At 37.4% G+C, this 26,659-nt stretch overlaps 1 protein-coding gene across 3 annotated transcripts in view; it reads left to right on the forward strand.

Moving 5' to 3' along the window:
• LOC115216587 (GTPase-activating protein skywalker-like) overlaps nt 1-26,659 on the forward strand; it is a 95,150-nt gene that overhangs the window by 64,300 nt on the left and 4,191 nt on the right. Inside the window, exons 8-11 of one of the 3 annotated variants that reach the window (XM_036506875.1) lie at nt 2,479-2,691; nt 12,898-12,978; nt 21,612-21,770; nt 26,044-26,255. In XM_036506875.1, coding sequence (XP_036362768.1) covers nt 2,479-2,691; nt 12,898-12,978; nt 21,612-21,770; nt 26,044-26,255 — 665 coding nt within the window. The remainder of the gene's footprint in view (nt 1-2,478; nt 2,692-12,897; nt 12,979-21,611; nt 21,771-26,043; nt 26,256-26,659) is intronic. The other 2 variants (XM_036506876.1, XM_029786054.2) reach the window with 2 other exon arrangements.

Genomic DNA, 26,659 nt, shown 5'->3' on the forward strand with positions numbered 1-26,659 from the left:
TTTTTTCTTTCTTTTCCACTTGTAATATATAAAGTGTCTTTTCCTAAAACCTTGCTCACATATTCAAGTTGAAAGAAATGAGAAAACAAAATGTGGTAGCTGCTTGTTTGGGAATGAATCCTTTCAGATAACAATAACCGACTGACAATATAAAACTAAGGAATATCCCAGGCATATTTAGGACCAACAAAGTACAGTGATAAACCATTTGATAACATTATTCATGGTTTAACCCTCGGTTTCATTTGTGTCACAAAATGGCGGCTTTATATTAGATATTCGAACTTCTAGAATAAGCAGTCGGATCTCTCCTCAACTCATATTTTATTGTTTTAATAAAGGAGGAATTATTTTGGATTTGTGCTCAAAAACTGAGTTTGATCGATACCATTCGGTAAACTCAAAAGATCATCGTGTCAATGAAATGAAACCATGAAATTTGTCCGATTTAGTTGTGTATGATGTATGAGCATATGTGTAAATCTTTTTTGACATGGTAGTGCTCAGAATCGAGAGCATAAATGTGAGGGGCCTTGGGTAGTCTTGGAAACAAGGTCACCTCTAAAACGACCTGTGTGGATGTAGCAGCCATTAGCGAAGCCAGGCTCTCCAACCTGCTGGAACTTGCAGCCCTTTTTGATGGATATGAGATTTTTCTATCTCTGTGTCGGCCAGGAGCGGGCAGTGGTGGTACTGCAGTGCTATTCTGGAAAGGCCTGGATTTGAAAGTAAAAGCAATCTTCCTGGATGTGAACAGTAGTGACAGCGGTGCCTTCATATTGGTGGCTACTTATACTCCGACAGGGGCAGGGTAGTCGGATTATTTCAAGTAATTGGAGGTTTTCATGGGTACGTCTTGCACTTTAGTGCTAGTTGGGAATTGGAATGCTGTCTTAGACAAACATTTCAGTTGGGTGGGCATGGGAGCATCTGATTGTAGAGGGGGTGCAAAAGCCTCACCAACCTTCTCAGACGCTTTCAACTGTCTGACAGATATCGACTAGATAACCTGAATGTGCCAATGTGGACTTGGACAAATCGCATCAGGTCATCTAGATTGTACCTAGACAGTTTTCTGTAGGCCAGTAGATAGGAGAGCATAGGGTATCCACAATTTCACTTAGTTGGCCACACAGACCGCAAATTTGTGAGCTGGCACGGGTGGGGCTTTGATCAATTTAGATCAGCATAAAACCTTTGATAGGGTCGACCATCGATACTTGGCAACTATTCTCAAGGCAGCCGATTTCGGTCTGGTCTTCTGTGAGTGGATCACTGCTTTGTACAGCAGCACCTGCTTGATTATACAAGTGAAAAGTCACCTGTCAGAGCCATTTGGCATCTTGCGCTTAGTCCACCAAGGATGCCCTATCTCCTCCTACTGACTCTCAAGCCGTTACTGTGGGAGTTGAAGGCTTTGAGGGGTGTCCTATGTGATCTAGGCTGCGGGAAGAGCATGTCTGTCCATGCCAACGACATCACCATGACAGTGTTGAGCCACAGGCATATTGACCTGATTAGTAACACTAAACGAGTACGAAGTGGTGACAGGAGCCAAAATTAATGCAGAGAAGTTGGTGGGTTTGCAACTCAGCACCTAGAGAGGCAAGTCTATGCAGTCCAACAATGTTGTAGGGTGCTGGACAGACGGTCCAGTTAAATTGCTCGGGGTCTGGTTTGGTCCAGACCTCCAGGTGGAGAAAAACTGGGATGAGGTGACAAACAGGGTGGCCAATCTCACCCAGAAATTGGCCAAGAGGAAGTGCTAACGAGAGGTACTGCCTGTCCAAGATAAACTTTACAGGTGCGGAAGTGCCATCAGTTGGACCTGCCCAAGGTCTGCTCAGAGCAACGAAACCGTTCTGCACATACTCATCCCGTGCCCAAGCATTACTGATCCAGTTATCAGCCGAATCCATAGTGAAGATTGCCCTGCTGGCCTCCTTTAATTAGGAGGGGAAGGCAATTTTCATTTGTCTGGTGGCTGTAGAGAAAGAAGTAGTATGGTGGACTCATTTGAAAGGGCTAACGTCAGACACTTTCCTCTTTGGCCAAAGCCTCATCAGCTTTAAGTTCCATTGGAAAAGTAAAGTGTGGGTAGAGAGGGGTGTGTTGGCTTGTAGCAAATTTGTTGAAAGGTGGGTGAACGTCGAAAAAATGGCCAGTATGGTTGGACCAATTCTGAAAATATACCTGTAAAAAAAAAGTATAAAAGAAAGGCTCTTGCTCTGTTGATCAGGCACCTGTGGCTTTTATGGGTTTTTCCACGAGTAACCTTTGAAGTGCTTCCCCCATTGGGAGATTTTACTTGTCACATTTTTATTATCAAATGTTTACACAGATTTTTTTTTTTTTGTGCAAAATCCTTTGTATATTGTCTTGTGTTGTCCTTTAATGTTTTGATTTATATTAGCCCTTGTGGCCAATAAAAGAATTATCATTATTATTATTATTAATGTTGTTATTTTATATTTTCAGTTAATCTTTGGAATACGAGGACTTAACAGAAGAGAGATAAGAAAATTTCTTGTGAAAAACGAAATGCTTGTTAAAAGTCGTGCCAAAGCCCTCAATACATCTTTGTCGAGCTGGTCACTCGGAGCAGAACCCCAAGACGGTGCTAGTACATCAAAAAACTTCATGGGAACTGTCATACAGTCTCCTTCTTCTTCTGTTCTCAGTCTAGACAACGTAAGTTATAAAGTTCTGTATTAACAAAAGAAAAAAAATCATTTATTTACTGCAGTTCATTTATCAGGTAACATTATCCCATCATCTTCATTGTGTTGTAATGTCCAACTTTTCCATGCTTGCATGGATTGGATGGAACTCGCTAAGGTAGGTTTTCTATGACCAGATGCTCTTCCTGTCACCAACCCTCACCTAATTCCAAGCAAGGTAGTTTCCCAATGAAGATTCTTGTGCTAAGCTGGAGTGATCCTATTAAATTATGAGTGGTTGAGAAGTTCACTTCTCAACCACTCATAATTCTAATTTTTGTATTTTTGAATCTGGCCAGCAGCTCAGTTTCCTTTCCTAGTCATTTAAAATATCCTATTTGAGCTACAGTGACTCATCTAATTTGTGATGACATTTATTGCAATATAATTTTAGTTTTGTTCTGGTCTACAGTAATGGATTTAATATTTTTACATAGACTCCACGCTTTGAAAGGTTAAATTAATTGTATTTTAAGAATTAAATAGGGTCATTATTAAAAAAAAAAAAAAAGGAGGCATGGCTGTGTGACAAGAAGCTTGCTTTCCAACCACATAGTTCCAGGTTCACTCTGTCTGCGTGGTACTTATGGCAAGTGTCTACTATAGCTCCAGGTTGACCAAAGTATTGTGAGTGGATTTGGTAAATAGAAACTGAAAGAAGCCTGTGTGTGTTTGTCTTCTTGTCACTGTTTGACACCCCCAAAACTTAGCAGTTTGGCAAAAGAGGTCGATAGAATAAGTACTAGGCTTTAAAAAGTAAGTCCTGGAGTTGACTTGTTCAACTAACCCTTGAAGGCAGTGCTCCAGCATGACTGCAGTTAAATGTCTGAAACAAAGGAATACAGCAAAAAACATTTAGTTATGACATCTTTTTCTGAAATAAATATATCTTAAGAAGTATTAGGTTGTTCCAAAAATAATGGCCGATTTCAGAAACAATTTTATTCTGGAAAAATTAACGATAGAAATGTTTTGATTAGTCAAAGTATGAGCCTTGAACATCTGTGCATCTCTGCCATCGATCAATGAGATTATTTATGCCTTGTCAATAAAAACTTATTGGCTTTGATGCTAAGAAATCTTTGAATGATGATTCCACCTCTGGTTTGGACCTGAAAGTTTTATTGCTTAAAAACGTGTTTAAATGATTAAAAAATGGTAGTCAGTGGGTGAAAGATCAGGAGGATGTGGTAAAGTCTCATATCCCAAGTCTGTGAGTTTCTGCAGCGTCATTCTTACAACATGTGACTTTGCATTATCGTGGAGCAGAATTGGGCCATGCCGATTCACCAATGCAATTTTTTTTTTTTTGCAAGTGAGCATGCATTTCAGTAAGTTGACTGCAGTAAATCTCTGCACCTATGCTTCAAGAATGTTTTCTGTCTGAAATAAGTAGAAAATTGTTAAAGAGCATACATCAGTTATTAAGTATGTTGAAATTCACCTAAAATATCATTAAAATACTATGATAAAATCGCGTTTCAAAACACAACACTTAGCGTGGCCATTATTTTCGGTACAACCTAATACATTAACAGTATTTTACAATGAAGTCTGCTTAGAGGGACAGTAAGGATGAGTTCAAAGTGCTTAAGTATCAGTTTGTTTATCTTTCTTTTTATTAGGGTATTCTGTTATTTATTTATGCCACAAATGTGTGTCTTTTACACATGCAGAATATCCTTCAACCTGTTTGTCAGCTATTTACTTACTGTTTTTGACAAACTGGTTCTATGGAAAAAAATATACTTAAAACTACAATTACTATGGCAAAGGTGCGTGGCTTAGTGGTTAGTGTCAGGCTCTGAATCATGAAGTAGTGAGTTCGATTCCCTGACCAGGCTGTGTTGTGTTCTTGAGCAAGCCACTTTATTTCACGTTGCTCCAATTCACTCAGCTGTAGAGATGAGTTGCAACATCACTGGTACTAAGTTGTATCAGCCTTTGCCTTTCATAACGTCAGGGGACAGAGGAGGCTGGTATGCATGGGCAACTGCTGGTCCTTGCCTGGATCTGTGCTTCGGAGGGGAACTTTCTAGGTGCAATCCCATTCCACTTCCTCTTCTGTAGCCCCAACTCAGTTGAAGGGGATCTTAGTCTTACTAGCTGCATAGTGATCTCACTGGCTCTGGTACCACAAGGAAAAAGTATCCAGTCCATTCTGTAAAGTGCTTGATGTTATGAAAGGTATCTGGCCATAGAAATCATGCTAAATCAGATGTTGGACTAAGATACAGTCTTCAAACCGTCTTACTCATGCCAGCATGAGACCTGGAGTTAAATGATGATGCTAAATTGATATACTAAGTTAGGAGTGAATAGAAGCTGAAGTTCCCTGGTATCTGCAGTTTTTTGTTACACATAATTGAAAGAAAGTATACCAAGATATGTTTTTGGTGGGGAGGTGTTTGTTTGTAAATCATCGTTGCTTGTGCCATGCTGAAGCACAATCCTTCAGAGCTGAGCATTTACTCTTTTACTTGTTTCAGTCATTTGACTGCGGCCATGCTGGAGCACCGCCTTTTAGTCGAACAAATCGACCCCAGGACTTATTCTTTGTAAGCCTAGTACTTATTCTATCGGTCTCTTTTGCCGAACCGCTAAGTTACGGGGACATAAACACACCAGCATCGTTGTCAAGCGATGTTGGGGGACAAACACAGACACACACACACACACGACAGGCTTCTTTCAGTTTCCATCAACCAAATTCACTCACAAGGCTTTGGTCGGCCCGAGGCTATAGTAGAAGACACTTGCCCAAGGTGCCACGCAGTGGGACTGAACCCGGAACCATGTGGTTGGTAAGCAAGCTACTTACCACACAGCCACTCCTATGCCTATGTCTAGAAATCCAACTTTTGTTATCATTTTCTCTCTATATGTGGGATCCCTTATTGATAGTGAAAGCAGCTCTTCTTTGCTCATAGATTTTTGCAATGTATCTAGGTATTTTTTTCTAAATTACCTTGGGACTTTTTGGGGAGTGCATTTATGCAATCATCATCTAGCATGAAGTGGATTTTTTTGTTGTTTGTTGTATTTACTCATTCTAATTACTTACCAGCCAGGACTGTATGTGTGGGTCATGTGATGCCAACCACACTTTACACTGGGCTACATACACTTTGACATGCATACATTTCTCTCTACAGACACACTTATGTTGTATATACAGGCATGCAGTCATTGCATATAATCTCATGAATCCCTACATAATCCCTTTCTCATTCATGGTTACTCACATGCACATCCTGCTCCTTTCATTCTTTGCTTTCTATCTATCTATCTCAAACACATTTTCCTCCTTTCTGTCTCTTATTTTTTCCTTCATTTTCTCTCTCTCCCCCCTCTCTCTGTAATGTGTTGTCCTACAATTTTTTGGTGCTGTTTCAGCAATTGATTTCTTTTGTGCCATCTTTTGATTTTTGTCTCAATTTTTTCAACCTCCCTCCCCCCATTCTCTTTTGTTCCAATGTCAGTCTCAGATACTCAGGAACTCTAACTTGATTTGTCTAAGTTCAGTTCCTGGTGGTGTCGAATTAACCACTTACTACCTATTTTAGAAGTTATCAATTTACTACCTCTCAGGATCATGTGTGCACTTGACTGTTAAACGAAATCCAGACAATAAACAAGTGGAAAGATGGAGACTTTTATGTCAGGTTTTTTTAAAAATTATTTATATTTTTAACAACTATAGGAGAACTGCTGTTTAGAAACAGTGATGGTGTACCTATAGCATGCATGTATGTGTTTCGGCAGTGATATACTGAAGGCTTTTAACCCTATAGCATTCAGATACTATCAAATACAGAGCTTATTGATTCACTTTTGAATTATTTGTGCATTGTTTCATATCTTCAAGAGTTTGATGAAGTGATTGTTTAATTTTAGAATAACATTGTAGGGTAGGTGTGAGAGGCTGGATCTAACTGGTTTAAACATAAAACCAATAAATTATTTGCACTAGATTAACCCTTTAGCATTCATATTACTCTGTCAAAAGTAATGCTTTTTTATTCACATTGTCTTGAATTAATCATCCATTATCTTGTGGCTTCAGAATTTCAATGAGGAGATTGTTTATTTTTACTATAACATTGTAGAGTAGGTGTGAGAGGCTGGATCGAACATAAATCAGGTAGATTACTTGGGCTGGATATGACTGGTTTAAATGTAGCATGTACTGTCTCTGTCATATGGAGATGGACTCAAACTTTTGCTTTTATATGTAGGAAACACCAAACAATATATATATTGCTGTGTGCTGTATAACAGTGAGGGTCTATATAAAGTTGTGTACATTTATTTTTAATATACTCCTAGTCTGCTGATGTGAAATGCAGCTAAACCCTGCATGGGTTAACCCTTTATCATTCAAACCAGCCATATCCAGCTTAACCCTTTAGTGTTCAGATTATTCAATCAATCATAATGCCTATTGATTCCCATTGATTTGAATTAATCATGCATTATCTCATATCTTAAAGATCTTGATGGTGTAATTACTTAATGTAGAATAACATTGTAGGGTAGGTGTGAGAGCCTGGATCTAGTTAGTTTGAACATAAAACAGATTAGCTATTTTGGCCAGATATGGCCGGTTTAAATACTAAAGGGTTAAATATTCAACCAGTTTTATGTTAAAACTGGCCAGATATGGACTCTCACACCTATCCTACAATGTCTTTCTAAAACTAAGCAATCGCATCATGATTAATTCAAAATAATGTGAATGCTAAAGGGTCAATACACAAAATCTATTGAGAGAAACAGAATCTTGCAGCAAATACTTTACACATTCCATTATGTCAAACATGACTGTGATTAAGAAGTTTGCTTCCTAACCACATGGTTTCAAGTTCAGTCCCACTGCATGGCATCTTGGGCAAGTGTTTTCTACTACAGTTCCAGGTTGAACAAAGCCTATTTTGTGTCTCCTTGTTTTGACATCGTGTGATAAATTGTAAATGGGTGTCTTTTCTATACAAGCAGTGTCATTCATTTCCATCCTTTGGAAATATGTCTGGCCAAGGAGAACTATTACCTTGCTTGGAGAAACAAGTGAGTGTTAGCAACAGGAATGGCATCCAGCCTGCATAAAATTTACCTCAAAAAGCTCTGACCCATGCAAACATGGAAAAGTTGCTGTTAGAATGGTGATGGTGATGATAGTTTACAATTTTGATCAGTTTCATCATCTTGTGTCATATAAATCAACCAGTTTGATGTTAAGTAAACTAGAATTAGTGAAAGCCATGCTACATTTCTTTCTGCTGTATGATATTAAAATGCTGCATAACAGTTCACAGTAACTTTCCTTCCACATCCCCAAACCTAGGCTTCCTGTTAACAGGCCATGAAATAGTTCAGTTCTAATCAGTCGTTGACCCACATTGGAGCGCTTCTCAGCTCTGTGGAATGGTGTTACTACCACATATTCAAATCTTCTAAAATGTTTTGAGAACAAAGGGCGTTTGGCTGATTGTCAAAAGAGCCAGTCATTCGTCAGCACACTACAATTACTAGCATGTAGACCAAGGCATTCTGTTTTTTTTTTCTCTCTCTCTGACTCTTCTATTGCTGCTACAACATCCTTCATTCCTCTGAACTAGCAGTCTGCATCCTACTTCTTCCCCCATCTATCTGATAAACTGACACTGTAAAGATGTATATATTAATCAATCTTTCCTCTATAATCTCCCCCTCTGTTGACATTTTTTCTATAAACATTGACATACAGAAGATCAAATTGAGCATCATTTGCATCAAGCTCACCATCCTCCTCATCAGTCTGTTTTCCACATCAATCTTACTGTTGTTTGCATCAATCTCCTCACCATCATTGTGCATCAAGCTCTTTGCCGTTGCTTGCATCAGTCTCTTCGCCTCAATCCCATTGATCTCCACTGTAGACATCACCTGAGCTTTGCATAGTATCAGTAATTATTGGGGTCTGAAGTATCTTCTAGCTCTGGAGAGAAGAGCCAGTTTTAGGGATGCAGTCCTTTCTATATTAAGGATAGGCTTTTACTGGAAGAGGTGAGACCCAAAAGTTGAATTCCTTTTGAGGCTCTTTAGCTAAGTGCTGCTCACAATTAAAAAGCTTATGGCATGATGATGTTTTCTTGGTGTGAGTAGCATTGTGTATTTTCATGTTGAGATAAGATTGGCCTATCCCTATTAAGATCCTTTCATGGTTCCTATTCATGAAGTTAGTGGTCCTTAGTTTGTACTCTCATGCCCCCATATCAGATCCACATGATATCATTAAAAGAGCTGCATCTACTCTGTAGAGTATCATCTTGAATCTGTCAACTCTGGTTCTCAGTCAATTGATTTCCATTTTTGCACTGCTTCTATCCTAACCAGATGGTTTCTGTTTTGCAAGCTGGCATTTCCATTGTTTTACAATATCAAATTAGCTGGAGACGATGTTTTGTTTTTCATCATTTAGCATTTATTGGAGAAGATCAATATATCAATATAGAGAAGATAAATATATCAATTTGAGACTTCAAGCCCAGCAAATAATATCTAAGAATTGAGAGCTTAACTTTTTGTAGACATTACTTAACGATATGTTAATCTGTTGGTTAACCCCTTGTCATAGTCGATAGAACTGATTTATGAGTTAAAGCTATCAAACCCGTGACTATACCATTTTTGTTTTTCTTTGTTTTGTTTATTTTTTGTTTGTTTTTTTCATGAACTGTATACATTTGGACTACATTATCTTTTTTTTTATGGCAAGATGTGTTTTGAAGATTTACTTATTTACTAATGTACCTGTGCTTAAAAGTAGTAATGGCAAATATGTTTATTTGACCCTTTTGATACTAACCTGTCTCAGACCACCCCAGGTTCTGTGATACAAATTCACTGTTTTAATGTGATTTAAATTAAAATCTTCCATCAACATTCTACCTTAATTTATTTTCCAAAATCTAGCTTTACAGTTACTTTATTAAATTCTCCGTTAAATTTGTAATTAATTGAAACAGTGTATTTTGACAGAAATATGGTAACAGAAAGGTTAAATGTATTGAAACTTGAAAATAATTAAATGTAGTTAAAATATCAAATGCTGTTTCTTTTTTAAATACAGATATTTAAACTGCTGATCTTTCCAACTAATGTAATATAAATGTTAATACAAAGTCTGTCCAAACATAAACAAATTTGTTTACTTAAAATTAAAGTCCACTTTTCTGTGTTCATATGGGTTGGATGAAATTTGTTGAAGTAAATTTTCTACAGTTGGATGCTCTTACTGTCCCCAACTGTCATCTGTTTCCAGATGTGTTTTCAAGGAAGTTTGGTAACAGAGAACACCGTTTGTATGATGATGACATATATACATGACAGGCTCTTTTCAGTTTCTATCTACCAAATCCTATTGCGAGGCTTTGGTCAGCTAGGGTTTATAGTAAAAGACACTTGTTCAAGGTGCCATGCAGTGGAACTGAACCTAGTTTCATGTGGTTGGGAAGCAAACTTCTTGCCACACCTATACCTCCTCAGAAACGGTTTCCTCCACTTTTGGGACACATTGCTCCCAATACTTTTTCTGTTGTTGGAAAGAATTTTTAGAGGTTTCAGAGATAGTGCACAGTTCTTTATTCTTTCACTTGTTTCAGTGATTTGACTGTGGCCATGCTGGAGCACTGCCTTTAGTCGAACAAATCAACCCCAGGACTTATACTTTGTAAACCTAGTACTTATTCTATCAGTCACTTTTGCCAAACTGCTAAGTTACAGGGACATAAACACACCAACATCAGGTGTTAAGCGATGGTGGGACACACACATATATATGACGGACTTCTTTCAGTTTCCGTCTACCAAATCCACTCACAAGGCTTTGGTTGGCCCATGGCTATAGTAGAAGACATTTTCCCAAGGTACCCACAGTGGGACTGAACCTCGGACCATGTGGTTGGTAAGCAAGCTACTTAGCAAACAGCCTCTCTTAGAAAATTTTTGGTGATCTCTTCTCTCATGTGCAATTGGTGACCTTTTTGGGTAGATTTCAACAAAAATGTCTGCTTTGGTCAAATCTGGATGGACGGTCAGCTTGGAGGTGAGTCATCTCGTGGTTTGCCAAAATGTCAGGGACAAGGAGTGACCTATGAGTTGGTGCATTTTTGCAGTGCAGCATCCTGTTTTTCTCAGTCCATACCTCAAGCATCTTCCTTGGCATTGCCTCTTGAATGCTTCATGTCATCCAAGTAAACCTCTTTATTGACTGTTGTGATAAATGATGCCATTCCAATCAAAAACACAACCATCAACATGGCTTTAATGTTGGTGCAACCATGATTCACTTTCTCGTGTGCAGTAGCAATGATTCAGCTTGCTGTAACAACTGTCATTTTGTTTTGACACCGTTGTTGCTATTCGTAAGACCCGCAGAAGAGAAAACGGGTCAACTCAGCGGCTGCATAGGAAGTCGGGGATAAGAAACAGGAAGAAAGAGTGAGAGAAAGTTGGAGGAAAGAGTACAACAGGGGTCACCACAACGCCCGGTCTGGGAATCAAAACCGCGATCCTCTGACCACGAGTCCGCTGCCCTAACCACTGGGCCATTGCGCATCCACTTACACTTGCTGCTCATCACCTGTTATACTTTTTGCAAAGTTTCAACAGCATTCGATCAATCAAGCAGCTCCTGACTGACTGCGACTTGAGACATTTTGTCCATCTGTCAGTAAATGTCATTGAGATTATTTTAATATCTACTTTTCCATGCTTGCATGGATTAGACAGAATTCATTGAAGCAGATTTTCTGTGACCAGATGCCCTTTCTGTTGCCAGTCAGATGATGCTTTATGTGGATCACAGCACACATCAAAAGTGTCGTCCAGATTTGGAATCGTCTTCAATGAATGTTCTCACTGATTTGAAATACTAGCATCATTCATGGCATTTGTGTATACTGGTAACCTTTCAGTATATGGTATTTAATAAATTAAATAAAAATTAAAGGGGGAAATAACAACAAGGGTAGATAAATAAGTCAACTTACTGTTAAATAATGTACACATTGGCTATAGCCACCAAAACGTGAACAAAAGTCTGTTTCTTTGGTACAGAATTCCTCCATGTAAACTCAGGTAAATATGAAATAAATAAATTGTCTGACATTCCAAATTGATGCCATAATTTTCTTTTTAACTGCATCCACATATTCTCCACATTTTGCATATGGACATCGTTATTTGTCGGGTCTACAAAGTTCTCCTGATGCACAATCACTTTGAGTGCACATACCCTCCCCTTGTTATTTCCCCTTTAATTTTTATTCATTTTTTAAACACAGTATACTGAAAGATTACCATGTATACCATATATATTCCTGTATAAATCACAATATTTTATACTTGATTTTAATTGGGGAAAAAAAACTGCAGTGTGACTTATACATGGGGCACAGATAAAACTATGAAAAAAAATTATATAAAATTTAACACTAAATTAGGAATGTGACTTATATGTGTGTAAATAGTCACTATATCCTCCAAATTTTTCGTTGTTCAACATGAGGCTAATTGCGAAGTTTCACTGGACATATTTACTCTAACACATGTTTACTGCTGACTAACTGATCCATGGCATGGTTATTCTCACATTGAAGGTCAAAAGTGCTTCAGTCCTCAACACAGAGCTGGCCAGCTGGAGCACTGTTTTAAAAGTATGGTTTCTTTTTGGACAGATTTTTTGTTATGTTAAAGGCATGTCATCATTTCTATGTCTCTTATTGTATTTCAGAAATAACATTGAAATTATTTTTTGGCGGGGGTGTTTCTCACCCACTTTCTTAACCCTTTTGATACCTATCTGCTTGAGATCACTTGCGGTTCACCGATACAAACTTCTGGTCTTAAAGTGAAATAAATTAAAACCTTCCATCAAAGTTTCCTGTTTATATATGATGTGAACATCATTTTATTTATGACAGTTATTTTACTAAATTCTTTATTTTCAAAATAGATTGAAGAATAAAGGCAGTGCTTCTCCACAGAAATATGGTAACAAAAGGGTTAATAAGTTGATGGGTGAATGTTCTCATTTCTTCTAAAGAAGACCGTTTTGTTATTTTATGCATATATATACCATATATATATATTTGTTGTTTTTTCCCCCCTCGACCCCTTCTCTTTTCCTTGGAAGCAGGCCCATAAACGACGGTCTATGTCTGTTGGCATGGTTACCCTACCAACAATCAACTGTCATTCTATACCGCAGGCTGATGTGAGTATATCTACAGGTTGCCCCTCCTTAAGCCTGCATGGACATGTTATTGTCTCTCTATGTACATCTTGCCAAAATATGCACGTTTGGTCACTCAAGTCATTCTGTGTTGTTATAGGTAACCACCTAGGGAATTGTCATACTATTTTATCGCTTACAATTTTTTTCATTTTTAATCTTCATTTCTCAGAGTTCAACACCAGCTTTTATAGTCAATGTTTATCTAGCTTGTGTTGCTATTTTTTTTATGTATGCCTTATTTTTTTAAACATCTGTGTCCACTTTTTTTTTTCTGTTGAACACACTTATAGGAGTAATGCAAGATTGTTGACACGCTGCCAAACATTGACATGGCAAACACTTAAACAAGATTTTAAATATATTGGTGACCTTTCTGCTTCTTTGTGGTTTTTTCGTTCCATAGAACAGGCACTAAATTTACTGAAATCTATTGACAGTAAAATTAAACTCACATAAAACCTAACGTACTCTCTTTCTCCTTCACTCTCTCTCTCTTTCATACACACATACAACAACGTTAACACTTATACTAATGCATAATTTCTCATTTGCTAACACATCAAACATAACATACAGGTTAATGCATCCACTCTCTCTCCTTCTCTCTAACACATACTTTCATTTATGCTAATTTGCAAACACACATGCTAACACATTAAACATACATAAAAGCTAATGCACTCTCTTTATACACACAGTAATACTGACATACACAATGTTAACCTGCTTACACATACTAATATATTAATACACTCACACATGCTAATATACTCACACACACACACACACACATACATTCTTACTCATGTTAACTCATACACATGTGCTAACACACACACACACTGAAGTTAGGAATATTTAGATATGGATTGCATATGAATTGTTCCAGAAGTTAAATGAAAATTAAGGAAATAATGCTCTATCTTCTATTTAATCTTTGGGTGCCCCAGCATGGCCGAGGTGTTGTGATCTGAAAAAAATCTGGCTCCTCTTTGTAGCAGGTCAAGTTACCATCATCATTTGAGATAAGTAATTATTGATATTTGTATGGATATCACAGATATTATGGGTGAAGCTGGGTTGAGGGGAAGCCACTTACTGGACCTTGTCTGGAATTCAAAGAGCCAGCCTTGTCAAACTGTCATCATCATTGTTTAACATCTGCTTTCCATGCTGGCATGAGTTGGACAGTTTGGCAAAGGACTAGCAAGCCAGAAGGCTGCACCAGGCCCCATTCTGATTTGGCAAGGTTTCTGAATCAACATCATTTTATGTCTGCTTTCCATGCTGGTATGGGTTGGATGGGCCGTCACAGTCTGAGTTGCTTCCCATAAAGGGCTATAGTTCCCAAAGTCTGCTTGTATCTATCATTTGATTCCACAGCTGGATGTCCTTCAAATACTTGCTACTTTACAGAATGTACTAGGTGCATTTTGTTGTGGCACCAACACTAGTGGAGTTGCATAATCCTTGGTAAGACAGAGCTTGAAGGATCCCTCATAGCCCCATATTTTCTCTGTTTAGCTTACTACTTTACGGTAGATCTAAATTTGGAATGGGAATAACGAGAACAGAAAGCCTAGAAATGAGCGTTACAAACATGAGGAGAGTGGAGTAAATGTAGGTATAGAGAGAACTCAATATGCAAAGGTGTGCGCATTTGCATAGGTGACTTAGGAGAGGAGTTGGAGAGAAAGGATGATATTAGAGAGACCAGAATGGGTGGAAGGAACAAGAGTATGATGGAAGAAAACAGGGTTATATAGTTAGCAAACAGCAATACGTTGTTAGAGAGGGGCTGGAATGCCGCAAACCTCATCTCTCTCTTTCTCCATGCAAAATAGATGTATGTATGCTATATTTTTGATAAAGTGAATACAGATGCAGGCATGGCTGTATGGCAAGAAGCTTGCTTCCCAACTACATGGTTCTGGGTTCAGTCCCACTGCATAGCACTTTGGGCAAGAGTCTCTTACTATAGCCTTGGGCCAACCAAAGCCACATGAGTGGATTTTGTAGACAGAAACTGAAAGAAACCCACCGTGTGTGTATCTTGACAAATGATGTTGGTATGTTTATGTCCCTGTAACTTAGCAGCTTGGCAAAAGAGACTGATAGAATAAGTACTATGCTTACACTGGGGTCAATGTCTTTGACTAAAACTCTTTAAGGTGGTGCTCCAGCATGACCACAATCAAATGACTGAAGCAAAAGGAAGGAAGGAATAAAGTAACCATTGCTTTGTAACATCTGAATGAATAAATAAATAAAACCAACAATTATATGGTCAAGTGTCTTGAGGTATTTAGCCACTTAACGAAATGAGGGCTCATGGGGGCTTTTATGGTAGCTTGGGATGATGATGATCATCATCATCAAAGCTGAATGGTTTCACTGTTATTTACAGACCTGAGGCTTAACAACAACCACTTTAGATGTGCTATTTCTGGCTCCCTGTTCTCAAAAGCTGGTTCAATAATAATAATAATAATAAAGAAAAAAATTATGTTGTGAAAACAAGTTAAAATAAAACAAAATTAAGAGCCTCTTTCTCCCCTACCACCTGTACCTCACCTTTTGAAATAAATCAAAATAGATATTATAAATCTGCAAAGTACTTAATCTGGTGTCTAATCTTCTAAACACCTTTCTGTGTTAACGGGGTCAACTTCATATTACATATCTTTTCTTTTTTTTAAACCTATTTGCTTTTCTATCTCTACTTCTATGACTTTTGGCTTCCTGTTTCTTAAGTAGCATAAACATTTATTTCTTCCCTCTCTCCTTATGCTACATTATTCTGTCTCTCTCCTTCATTCTGTGCTGCTTTGCCCACATTCTATATTATGCCATTGAGGCTAAACCGTGTATTATACTGTACAGGCTACACTACATTATGCTGTACAGTCCTCTACTGCTTTCCAGTCTGCACTATATATTGTTATCCAAGCTAATTATATTATGCTGTCAGAATATAATCCTCATTGTTGCCCAGTCTATTCTCTATACTGTTGTTGGTGCTGCACTCCGTCTCACGCTGTCCTTTTACACTATATTATAGTGTCCAGCTTACACAGTCTGGTCTATACAATACATTGTATTGTCCAGGCTATGCTCGTTCACCAGTTTGCTTTTGAAATGTCTACCTTTACATAGACTCCACTCTCATTGCAACTCGCTTTTCTTATCTGAACATCAACAAGGACTTAAGCTACTTACTTTTCTCCCTGCCATTCATGTCATCTATACTTCTTCCCAGTTCAACACCAGCAACTACTAGCAGTTGTTACACACACACACACACACACACACACAGAGGTTTTCTTGTTCAGTTTCTAACTGCCAAATTTACTCAGAAGACACTGGTTGGTGTAGGGACTGAACCTGAAGCTATGAGGTTAAGCAGACTGCTTAACCATATAGCCGTAGCTTTGCAAATTCTATTCAGGCACCCCTACCTGTAAAAATTTTCATAACTGTAATATAGTCATTGCTGCTTTACATGCTATGTGTATCAACAGAGGAACACTGCTAAAAGGGTAACAAAGCCAAGATCTCTCTCTCCACACGCACATACATATATATAGACATACTCACACACATAGTTGCCCTAATAAGTTTTCATAAGCCAGTATACAACAGGCATTAATATATTAGGTCATGGAGTAGGCATCTAATTTATACAATTTTACAAATTTAGTTTCATAAAAGCCAATTCATATTAACAAATGGTTTCATGTTGAAGGACCTTCCAGATGTGAAAAGATAAATTAACAATAATCAGACATGGCTAAATAGGAGAATATAGCTCAGGTTCTGAATGGGTGATTCCTGGACCATGTGATGTGTTGTGTTCTTGATCAAAACACTTCAATTCACATTGCTCTAGTTCACTCAGCTGGCAAAAAAAAAAAACAAGTGTTCCTGTGATGGACTGGTGCCCTGTCCAATGGGGACTTTATACACCAAAGAATCCAGGAAATATCCCTATGTGTCTATATAACTCAGGAAGAAACTTTATCTTTATCCTGAATGGAAGAGAGTAGATCAAGCTATGCCCATCCATTCAGCCTTGTTTAATGTTTGTTAAATTGTCTTTTTACACTTGGGAGGTTCTTTAACATGAATAATGCATATGTGTGTACATGTATTCATTTGAAGCGGACTGATTTTAATCGGCTCCTACTCATGAGTTTCTCATGATTGCACATTTGTTCAGGGGGTAAAATGTGCAAAAGCAAGAAGTGTTGAGTAGTAGTGAACCCACATCAGCTTCAAACAACTTCATAAGCTCTATTACTCATATTGAGTAATTTTACTCCTGCTTGTACACAGAAGTATGTATCATGTACATGGAAAAGGTATAAAATGTCTTTTTTCATTAGTGCAATGTTAGAAGCTTTACTAGGCAGCAGAGATTTACTATTCTTGTTTTCTGTCTATCAGTTGTCTTCCTTTACTTTTGGGCCAAAATTCTTTAATGGAACACTTCAAAATATATATTATCTTATTTTTATTTTGTGGGTTAAAACTGTTTGGGTAATATATTTTATTCTTCCTCTACAGCCTAATTCATTTTCACTGGATGATTCTGATAACATATAAAATGGTTAAAAATCTATTTATATTTATGTTAGTAAAGTATAAAGGTAAATTGAAATGTTATGAATCATTCCATTTTTTCCCTCCTAGAAACAAAATACAATTAAAGAGTATCTTCAGTTCTATATAACTGGCACTCCATAGGTTACAACAATGAGGATCCTAGTTGATCCAATCAACAGAACAACTTGCTCGTGAAATTAACATGCAAATAGCGGAGTACTCCACAAACAAGCATATCTATTTCTTTACTATCCACAAGGGGCTACACACAGAGGGGACAAATGGATTAAATCGATTATATCAACCCCAGTGCGTAACTGGTACTTATTTAATCGACTGTGAAAGGATGAAAGGCAAAGTCGACCGCAGTGGAATTTGGACTCAGAATGTAATGACGGGCGAAATACCGCTAAGCATTTCGTCCAGCGTGCTAACGATTCTGCCAGCTTGCCACAAACAAGCATACCTTTAATGTAGTTCTCAGGGAGATTCAACATGACACAGCTTATGACAAGGCTGGCCCCTTTGAAACATGGGTACTACTCATTTTTGTCTGCCAACTGGATTGGAGCAACATGAAATAAAGCACCTTGCTCAAGGGCACATGTGGCCAGGTATCAAACTTGTGACCTTATGATCATGAGCCGAATACCCTAACCACAAAGCCACACACCTTCATATATATATATATTGTAATATATAGGTTGTAAACTATTAAAGTACATTTTCCATAGTGCAAACATTATCTGATATAGACCTCAGTGTATTGGGTAGAGTGGATGGATGTTTATTCACACTTGGTTGAGCTGTTTGCAACTCATGAACAGCCTAGCTTGGGCTGGAACTCCAAGCAGACTGTCAACTTACAATACTCTAAACATCTCTCTCTCCCACCACATATCTGTATGTGTGTATATATATATATATATATATATATATATATATCACCGTGACCGACCAGGCTATCAGATGTTACACATCGCTGGTCACAATGCGCTTCACATTGTTTTAGCCTTCAAATGATGCCACCCCTCTGGCTAAGCGAGCAGGCCAACAGAAGAAAGAGTGAGAGAAAGTTGTGGCGAAAGAGTACAGCACGCATCGCCACTACCCCCTGCCGGAGCCTCGTGGAGCTCAATAAACACTCACAACGCCCAGTCTGGAAATCGAAACTGCGATCCTACCGCGAGTTTGCTGCCCTGACCACTGGGCCATTGCACCTCCACATATATATATATATATATATATATATATATATATATAAAAAGATTTCATTTAGGCATAACAATACTATACATGAATGCCAGACTTCTTCCAGTTTCTATCTAACGAATTCACTCAAGGATTGTGTTGGCATGGGGCTATAGTAGATGGCAATTGGCCAAGATGTTGTACAGACTGAATTTGGAAACCTGGTTGGGAAACAAACTTCTTAACCAGGCAACCATGCCCGTGCGTGTGTATATACCCCCCCCCCTCCACTCACAATCATTTCTATGTAGTCATTGACAAGAGTTTAAATAGAATCTGATTTGCATTTGTATACCAATTTATATTTTTCTTTAGTGACATGTATAGATATGTATACATAAAGGTATAGGTAAGTAGATAGACAGATGTGTATGGTGGTTCAACAATTTCTTACTTGTAAAGTTTCTAATGAATTATTTTGTTCTGATGAAAAAAATTGCTCGAAGCACAAATGTTTATTTATGCATTTATTGTTTTGCACCATTTTTTGGAATATTGTTTTATTAAATGGTTCTCAGTTCTTACCTTATATCATAATCTCAACTTCGCCCTTTTATACATTTGTCACTCGTACCTGGTGGTTAATTGATAAATTCCTGGTGTTCACCACCTGACATTGTTGTTTTATGTTTTTTATTTGTTTTAGTCTTTGGACCGCGGTCATGCTGGAGCACTGCCATGAAGGGTTTTTAGTCAAACAAATCATTACCAGCACTTACTTTTTAAAGTCTGGTACTTATTCTATCATTCTTTGGCTGAACTGCTAAGTTACAGGGATGTCAACAGACCAACACCAGCTATCAGGCTGGGGTGGAGGGACAAACACATCAAGACACACCAACATAGATTTATGTAAATGGTGGGTTTTCACAGTTTCCATCACAAAACCTTGCTCAACCTGGAACCATAGTAGAAGACACCTATTTGTGTTGCGCAGTAGGACTGAACCTGAAGCTACATTGTTGCAAAGCAAAGCAAGCTTTTTAATCAGTCTTTTTTTTTTATACTTAGAAGACTGTAATCATATACGAAAATAAATTGAAATTTTGATTGATTGACCTAATATCAATTTTGACAACTGTGTAAATTAGCATTAGCATACATTGACCCATTTGTGATCATATTTCTGTTACGGCTCGATTTATGTAGTTCAATTAAGATAAAGTGAATAAGAATTGGTAAGGATTTTGTTCCATAACTAGCTTTGTCATTAGAACATAACAAAAGCTACTTTGTTAAATTATTATGGAAAATTTTAATTTGAATGCAAACAGGCATTTTCGTGACATAGATTGAGATATCATTTCAGGTAAGTTAAGCACTTAATGTTTGACCCATTCACCTGTGTGTTTGGCTGTTCACCAAAAGATTTGGTGGTTCATGCCCACTCACAGAAGAGCATCTCCATATAGGTGCTTGCAGGACAGAATGGTAAAAAGCTTGCTTCCCAATCACATGGCTCTGGGTTCAGTCCCACTGCATAGCCCCTTAGGCAAGTGTCTTCTACTTAAACTCTGAGCTGACCAAACCCTTGTGGGTGGATTTAGTAAACAAAAACTGAAAGAATTCCATTGTATGCATATACATTTATGTTTATGTCCCTGTAATTTTGTGGTTCAGCATGAGAGACTGATGGAATAAGTACCAGGTTTTGAAAAATAAGTACTGCGGTTGATTCATTTGACTATAATCGTTCAAGCCAGTGCCCCAACATGGCCACAGTCCAGTGACTGAAACAAGTAAAAGGTAAAAGTAACTAATGAGAATTATGTGGTGAGAAAATTAAATTTTTTAAAATTGTCAGTATTGATTTTTGTCTTTGAATGTTGCTTTTGTCATTTTCTCTTTTTCTATTATAAGGACTTAGCTATATTGCATCTTTCCAACAAATACTAAATGGTTTAGTTCATTTCACAACCACGATGTTCTGGTTTTAATCCCTCTACACGGAGTCTTTGGCAAATGTCGTTTTCTATAGCTTCAGATCAATCCACACCTTGTGAGGAAAATAAGGGAGACAGAAAGTGTATAGAAACCCATCAGGTAGATTGTAGCTGTAATTTAACAGGTACAGCCTCGCCTTATACATGGGTCACACTGGTTCTGTCTAAGAACTAGTTCCACTAAGAGTTCATTATTAATTCAGGAGCAGGTAATTCAGTAGATCAAACGAACAAATTTTCATAGTCAAATGACGGAGATCCCCACCAACTTCAAACTTGCAGCTCTTAGTTGGAAGTTCTTTCTAAGTATGTTTTGAGTAATAATAAATTTTAAAACTCTAATCATAATTTTATATTTGAATTAATTTAAGGCCTAAAACTAAATTATTCTCCAGTTTTTTCTATAATGAGTATTCAATTGTTTGATCAACTTAACTACCTTCTCACTGAATTAGTAAGTGGCTGAGTACACCACAGATATGTTTACCTTGTCGTATAATCCTCAATTAGTATCACACAGAATGTGTCAAAACTGGATCTTTAAATCAGACAACCCTTCTACACAGTTTCCGTCTACCCACCTTCACTTATCAAGCTCAGATTGACTTGATGCTCTATTGTTAACAGGCACTTGTCCAAGCTGAACACTGAGGAATTGAACCCAAGAACTTGTGCTTTATAAAACAAACTTTGTGACTATTTAACCATTCTGAATGAGAGCTCAATTAAAATCTCCAGTTATTGACAACTGTATAAAGTCGACACAAAGTTGTTTGATTTTCATGTTTCTCTTTGTTTTCTAATTGTTTGCAGTTCTATGTTATTTGGAGTTGGTTGCCAGCTCGATCAGCTGTTTGTCAGCCTAAACTGCTCTACACATCAGAAGAACATGGCGTGAGCTTAAGGACGCTTTATGTTATGACAGAAGAATACGAACCAACAATCATTGTCATAAAGACTTTAACTGATGAGGTAATTATATATATTTCTAATTGTGGTATCTAAAGTATGTGTGTCTGAAGGAAGGGCATTACTAATACATAGCTTTTAGTTCCTTGGAGTTCTGCTAATTTAGGTTAGTAGAGTGTAAGAAAACAGGTGCTGTTGTTGTTTAACCCTGACCTCTGATGAATGGTATTCAAGTTGTGACCTTGTGATAGCAGCATATAATTTGAGGACAATTTTTTTGTTGTTGTTATTTCTAACAAGTTGTATGACCACATAGTTCTTTGATTGATTCCAGGAGAGTGCAGAGTAACACCCTGTAATAATGACCACTATCTTATGAAGAATCACTTATCTGATACCCTTGGGACCAGGCATGTTTTGGAGTTTAGAATTTTTCAGATTTTGTTATTGGTATATTCACAGGGTATATTTTTGGTTATACCAAAGCACACACACACTGGACCTTAGCACAATCCTCTAGTTTGACAGTTCCTGTCAAACTGTCCAACCTATGCCAGCATGGGAAATGGATGTTAACCCTTTAGCATTTAGATTACTTTGTCAAATATATTGCTTATTTATTCACATTGTTTTGAATTAATCAAGCATTATCTTGTAGCTTTGAGATTTTGATAATGATGTGGTATATTCTTAGAATGACTTTGTGGGATAGGTGTAGGAGGCTAAATCTGGCTAGTTTGAACATGAAACAAGCTAGAATGTGTGAGCCTGATATCACTGGTTTGAATGCTGAAGAGTTAAACAATGATGATGATGATTTACCCTATGGTTTACTCATCTACACCTGGATTCTTACAAAGGTTTTTTGCAGCACATCCTTCATTCTACTACAAAGGACATCGTTTTTACATATGCTCGAACCAGTTGGTCAAATAAAATTGTTGTCAACACATTTAATGTAGTGATAATTAAAAATCTAATTAGAATTAGTGTGATGGAGAAAAAAGACATCAGTTCAACCCTTTAACATTCAGAATACTCTGAATGTAAGGCTTATTTATCCACATTATTTTCAACTACCATAAATCCTCGAGTATAGTCAGCCCTTGAGTATAATATGCAGGGGATTTTTAGGGGGCTGTACCTCTGAAAAACCTAAACCTTGTGTATGATACGTACCCCTTCTCTAACTTGAGTCAAGGAGGTCTATATAACATCCTTGGTTTGTAAAAATGTATATGGTACCATCCTTTATTATTATCTCTCTATATAAACGGCAGTTTGTCTGTGCGTGTTTCTGTGTGTCTGTTTGCTTGTACCCTCACCCTGACCACGGCTTTCAACCGATTCTGATGAAACTTGACACACACATAGCCCAATGTCATAATTCAAAACTAACGCAGCGAAAATTTTGAAAAGTTCCCCCAGTTCTGAAAAAAATCGATAAATTCGACATGGGGTCGAGAATCAGAAACACAAACCGTCTAGGGGACGCAACTCCACCTTTTTTTACTCTCAAAAAAAATTTACCATCATTTTTTTCCATTTTTTGGCTATAACTCTCTAAAAATGCTTTATAGTTATTTCCCTTACAAACCTGAGCAACGCCGGGCGATACTGCTAGTCGTATATATAACATAAAGCACACACGTTGCTTTTTTGTGCATTTTGTTTGTAGAAAATAACAGTAATAACGTTTAATAAATGTTGTTTACTGCAAGTTATGGATGATTCTTTTATGACTTCATTGCTTTCAGGCTTACCTTGAGGTATTTTCGCACCCGACATTACAGAATGCGTCTGAATTAACATTGCTGGACAGCAAATAGAGACTCGGACATTGCTTAGAAAATATTTTTCATTTTTAACTTTGTATATAGTACGCACTAAGGATTTTGACCGTTAAATTTTGGGAAAAAAATGCAGATTATACTCAAGGATTTATGGTAATCATTAATCAATCATCTCGTAGCTTTGAGATTTTGATGATGTAATTTTTTTTTAATGACATGGTAGGACAGATGTGAAATGCTGGATCTGACCATTTTTTTTTTTTTAAACATAAAACAATATTTAGGCCAGCTATGGTTGGTTTAAATGTTAAAGGATTAATGATTAAATATTATTTTAACTAACTCCTGATCTATGGGAGATAATGCTGGAAAACACCATGAGCCAAAAAAGAAAAAATACCAAAGCCAAATGCTGCTAAGATTTAAATTCAAAATAGTGTGTGTGCACACGTGCGAAGACTGATACTTATGGCTTCGAATATGTTTATGGAAGACACTTTTGACAGACAAAAAGATAGCTACTTTGACATTACTGAAGAGGTACAACAACAATGATGGAATAATATTGCTACTAAGTGGAAGAGGGGAGTCACTATATTTCATAGGATGTTTCCATGGATATTGTCATGTCTAACTGCTGAGTTGTGTTAAGACCTGACATGTTTAAGTATCCTGTATATTTCCTCATGTTGTGCACCATTCTTCTGTTGTATAATTAAACTGTCTCAACCACATAAAAAAAAAATTTATCAGTATTCAAATCATTAAAACGAATCCTGGCTGACTGCAATTTTGGTTCTTCTATTGTTGAGCTGTCAGCAGACATGGTATGATTTTTGAAACTCGTCTCATTTCTTTTGTTAATTTTCAAAACATTCTGGGCTGAGCTAACAAAGAATATTCAATGGTTGTCAACCTGACCTAACTTTCAAATTTATGGTGGCACCATAAATCATCCTTTTAATGGTAATACTTTTCTGATATTCTTAAGTGTATTATGTAGTTTTCAGAAGAAATGGATAAATATATCTGCCATGTAAAATTTAGGGTGGTACACTCAGAAAGTTTGTTTAAAATAAACAGTGCTGTATACAGTTAAACTAAATTTTGTTACACTTTATAGTTAGAGAGAACTTACTCTCAATTCACTACACTACCTTCTCTAAAAAAATGTGTAACCCTTTTAACTTAAGGGTGTGCCCCTACTTACTACCTGTACTTGCAGTGGCATTCACTCAGGATAGGTTGAGCTGGCCCTGACCAACAAGTTAACCACATCCTACACAAATGCTGACCACATTCAACAGTTGGCCCTGACTAAAGTAAAGCTTTTGCCAGCAACCCAAAAGTCCTGCTTGCAAGCATGTCGAATAGTTGTTGTTCGTTATTGAAGTTTGGAGTTTGTTCAGATTTTCAGTGGGAATACAGGTTCACATGCATAGACATTTTGGTATAGTGTGATCCATAGCAGCTCATCTAGCCATCAATTGTTGACCATTGCAGGGGATTCACTAACCAAGTCCCTGTCAGTTATCAGAGCAGATGTATCCTGGGTTTAAAGCAGGTGGTACACATGTTAGTTAACCCATGACTGGGACCCTAACAGATGCTACTACTCTGAGTCTGGGTATATTTGAGAATGGTCATGGCTAAGAAGTGATTCCCCACTCCTCAAAACCTTGGAACTCCTGTACCAAGGCCCCAATTACCAGATGCAGTTTAGTCTTATCTAGGACAACATGGTAAAGATGATATGCCACAGCACATCTTTACAACCATTTTCTCTTTCTCTCTTTTTCCAACTGGAGTTGCCATGTCTCCTTTACTGCAAGATACCTGTTTTTTTATCCCTCTATCATACCCTAATCTCATCACCTGGTACAAAGCCACCTCCCTCAACATTACTCCATTCTCAGTTGAGGGGGCTTGTCTTCCAATTTGCCCTGTGCTGGTGCCATGTAAAAAACTTCCGGTACACTCTGTAAAGTTGTTAGCATTAAGAAGGGCATGCAGCCACAGCAACAATACCTAAGCACACATTGGAGCTTAGCACTGTCCTCTGGTTTGCCCATTCTTGTCAAACTGTCCAACCCATGCCAGCATAGAAAACGGACGTTACATGATGCTGCTGATCTTTTCGCAGCAGATCTATGTTCTTCTTGAAATCACTTTTGTTTATGATTGAACTAACGGATAGCTTTTAAAATTATTTGAATTCCATTATTTAAACACAAGACCGTGAAAATGCCTTGCTGTAGTTAACTAAACTTTGAATTCAAATACTACCAGTGTCAGCTCTACCTATTATCCATCTGTACATTCATAAAATAAATCAGTAAAGTACTGGTAAGGTGAGTTGAGGGTTATTAAATTAACCACATTCCCCTGCTCCAAAATTAGTGGCCTTGTTAATAATCAAGGGTGATGTACAGCAAAATCGATAAATCATTAACTGAAGTACTTTTGGGGATTTCATGGCTAATGCACTCAACAAGTAATAAAAAAAAATAGCCAACTTTATATATTTTTTCTTCCATCTTCAGATATTTGGTGCATTCTGTTCTAGCAGTTGGTCTAACCGTAAGCAGAGCAGCAAAAATATTTCTTATTTTGGAACTGGTGAGACTTTCCTCTTTACATTAAAACCAGAGCAGAAGAAGTTCCCTTGGATTGGTTACAGTCGACCAGACATTTCTCGGAATGCTGCTAGCATGTTTATGGCTGGAGATAGTTCAGTTCTCATCATTGGAGGAGGGTGAGTGATATAAAGTTCTTTGAATTTCTAATTAAAACATAAGACATTGTGAACACGAGTGGTGTCCATGACATGCTTACACATTACAGAAGAAAAGAATTGGAAATATTTATAAACAGAAATTGTAATTCTTTACCAAAGAATCCTCCCTTAATATCGCAGACCAATGCCAACTGATCGACAGAAGCTTGTAGACACAGCACATTATATAAATCTGTTAATGTATTGTGTCTCCACTGCATGAAACTCTTAGTAGTTGATATTTATCTTCCACTGGATGGAGTACTTTTTTTTGTTCATTCTATCTGTAATGGATCAGCAAACTATATTTATTTCACTTAGGCATTGCAATAGAATTCAATATATATATATGTCTCTGAATGCAGTAATAAGTAAGGAGATGA

This window comes from Octopus sinensis, linkage group LG10, assembly GCF_006345805.1.
Source record: "Octopus sinensis linkage group LG10, ASM634580v1, whole genome shotgun sequence".
Lineage (NCBI taxonomy): Eukaryota > Metazoa > Mollusca > Cephalopoda > Octopoda > Octopodidae > Octopus > Octopus sinensis.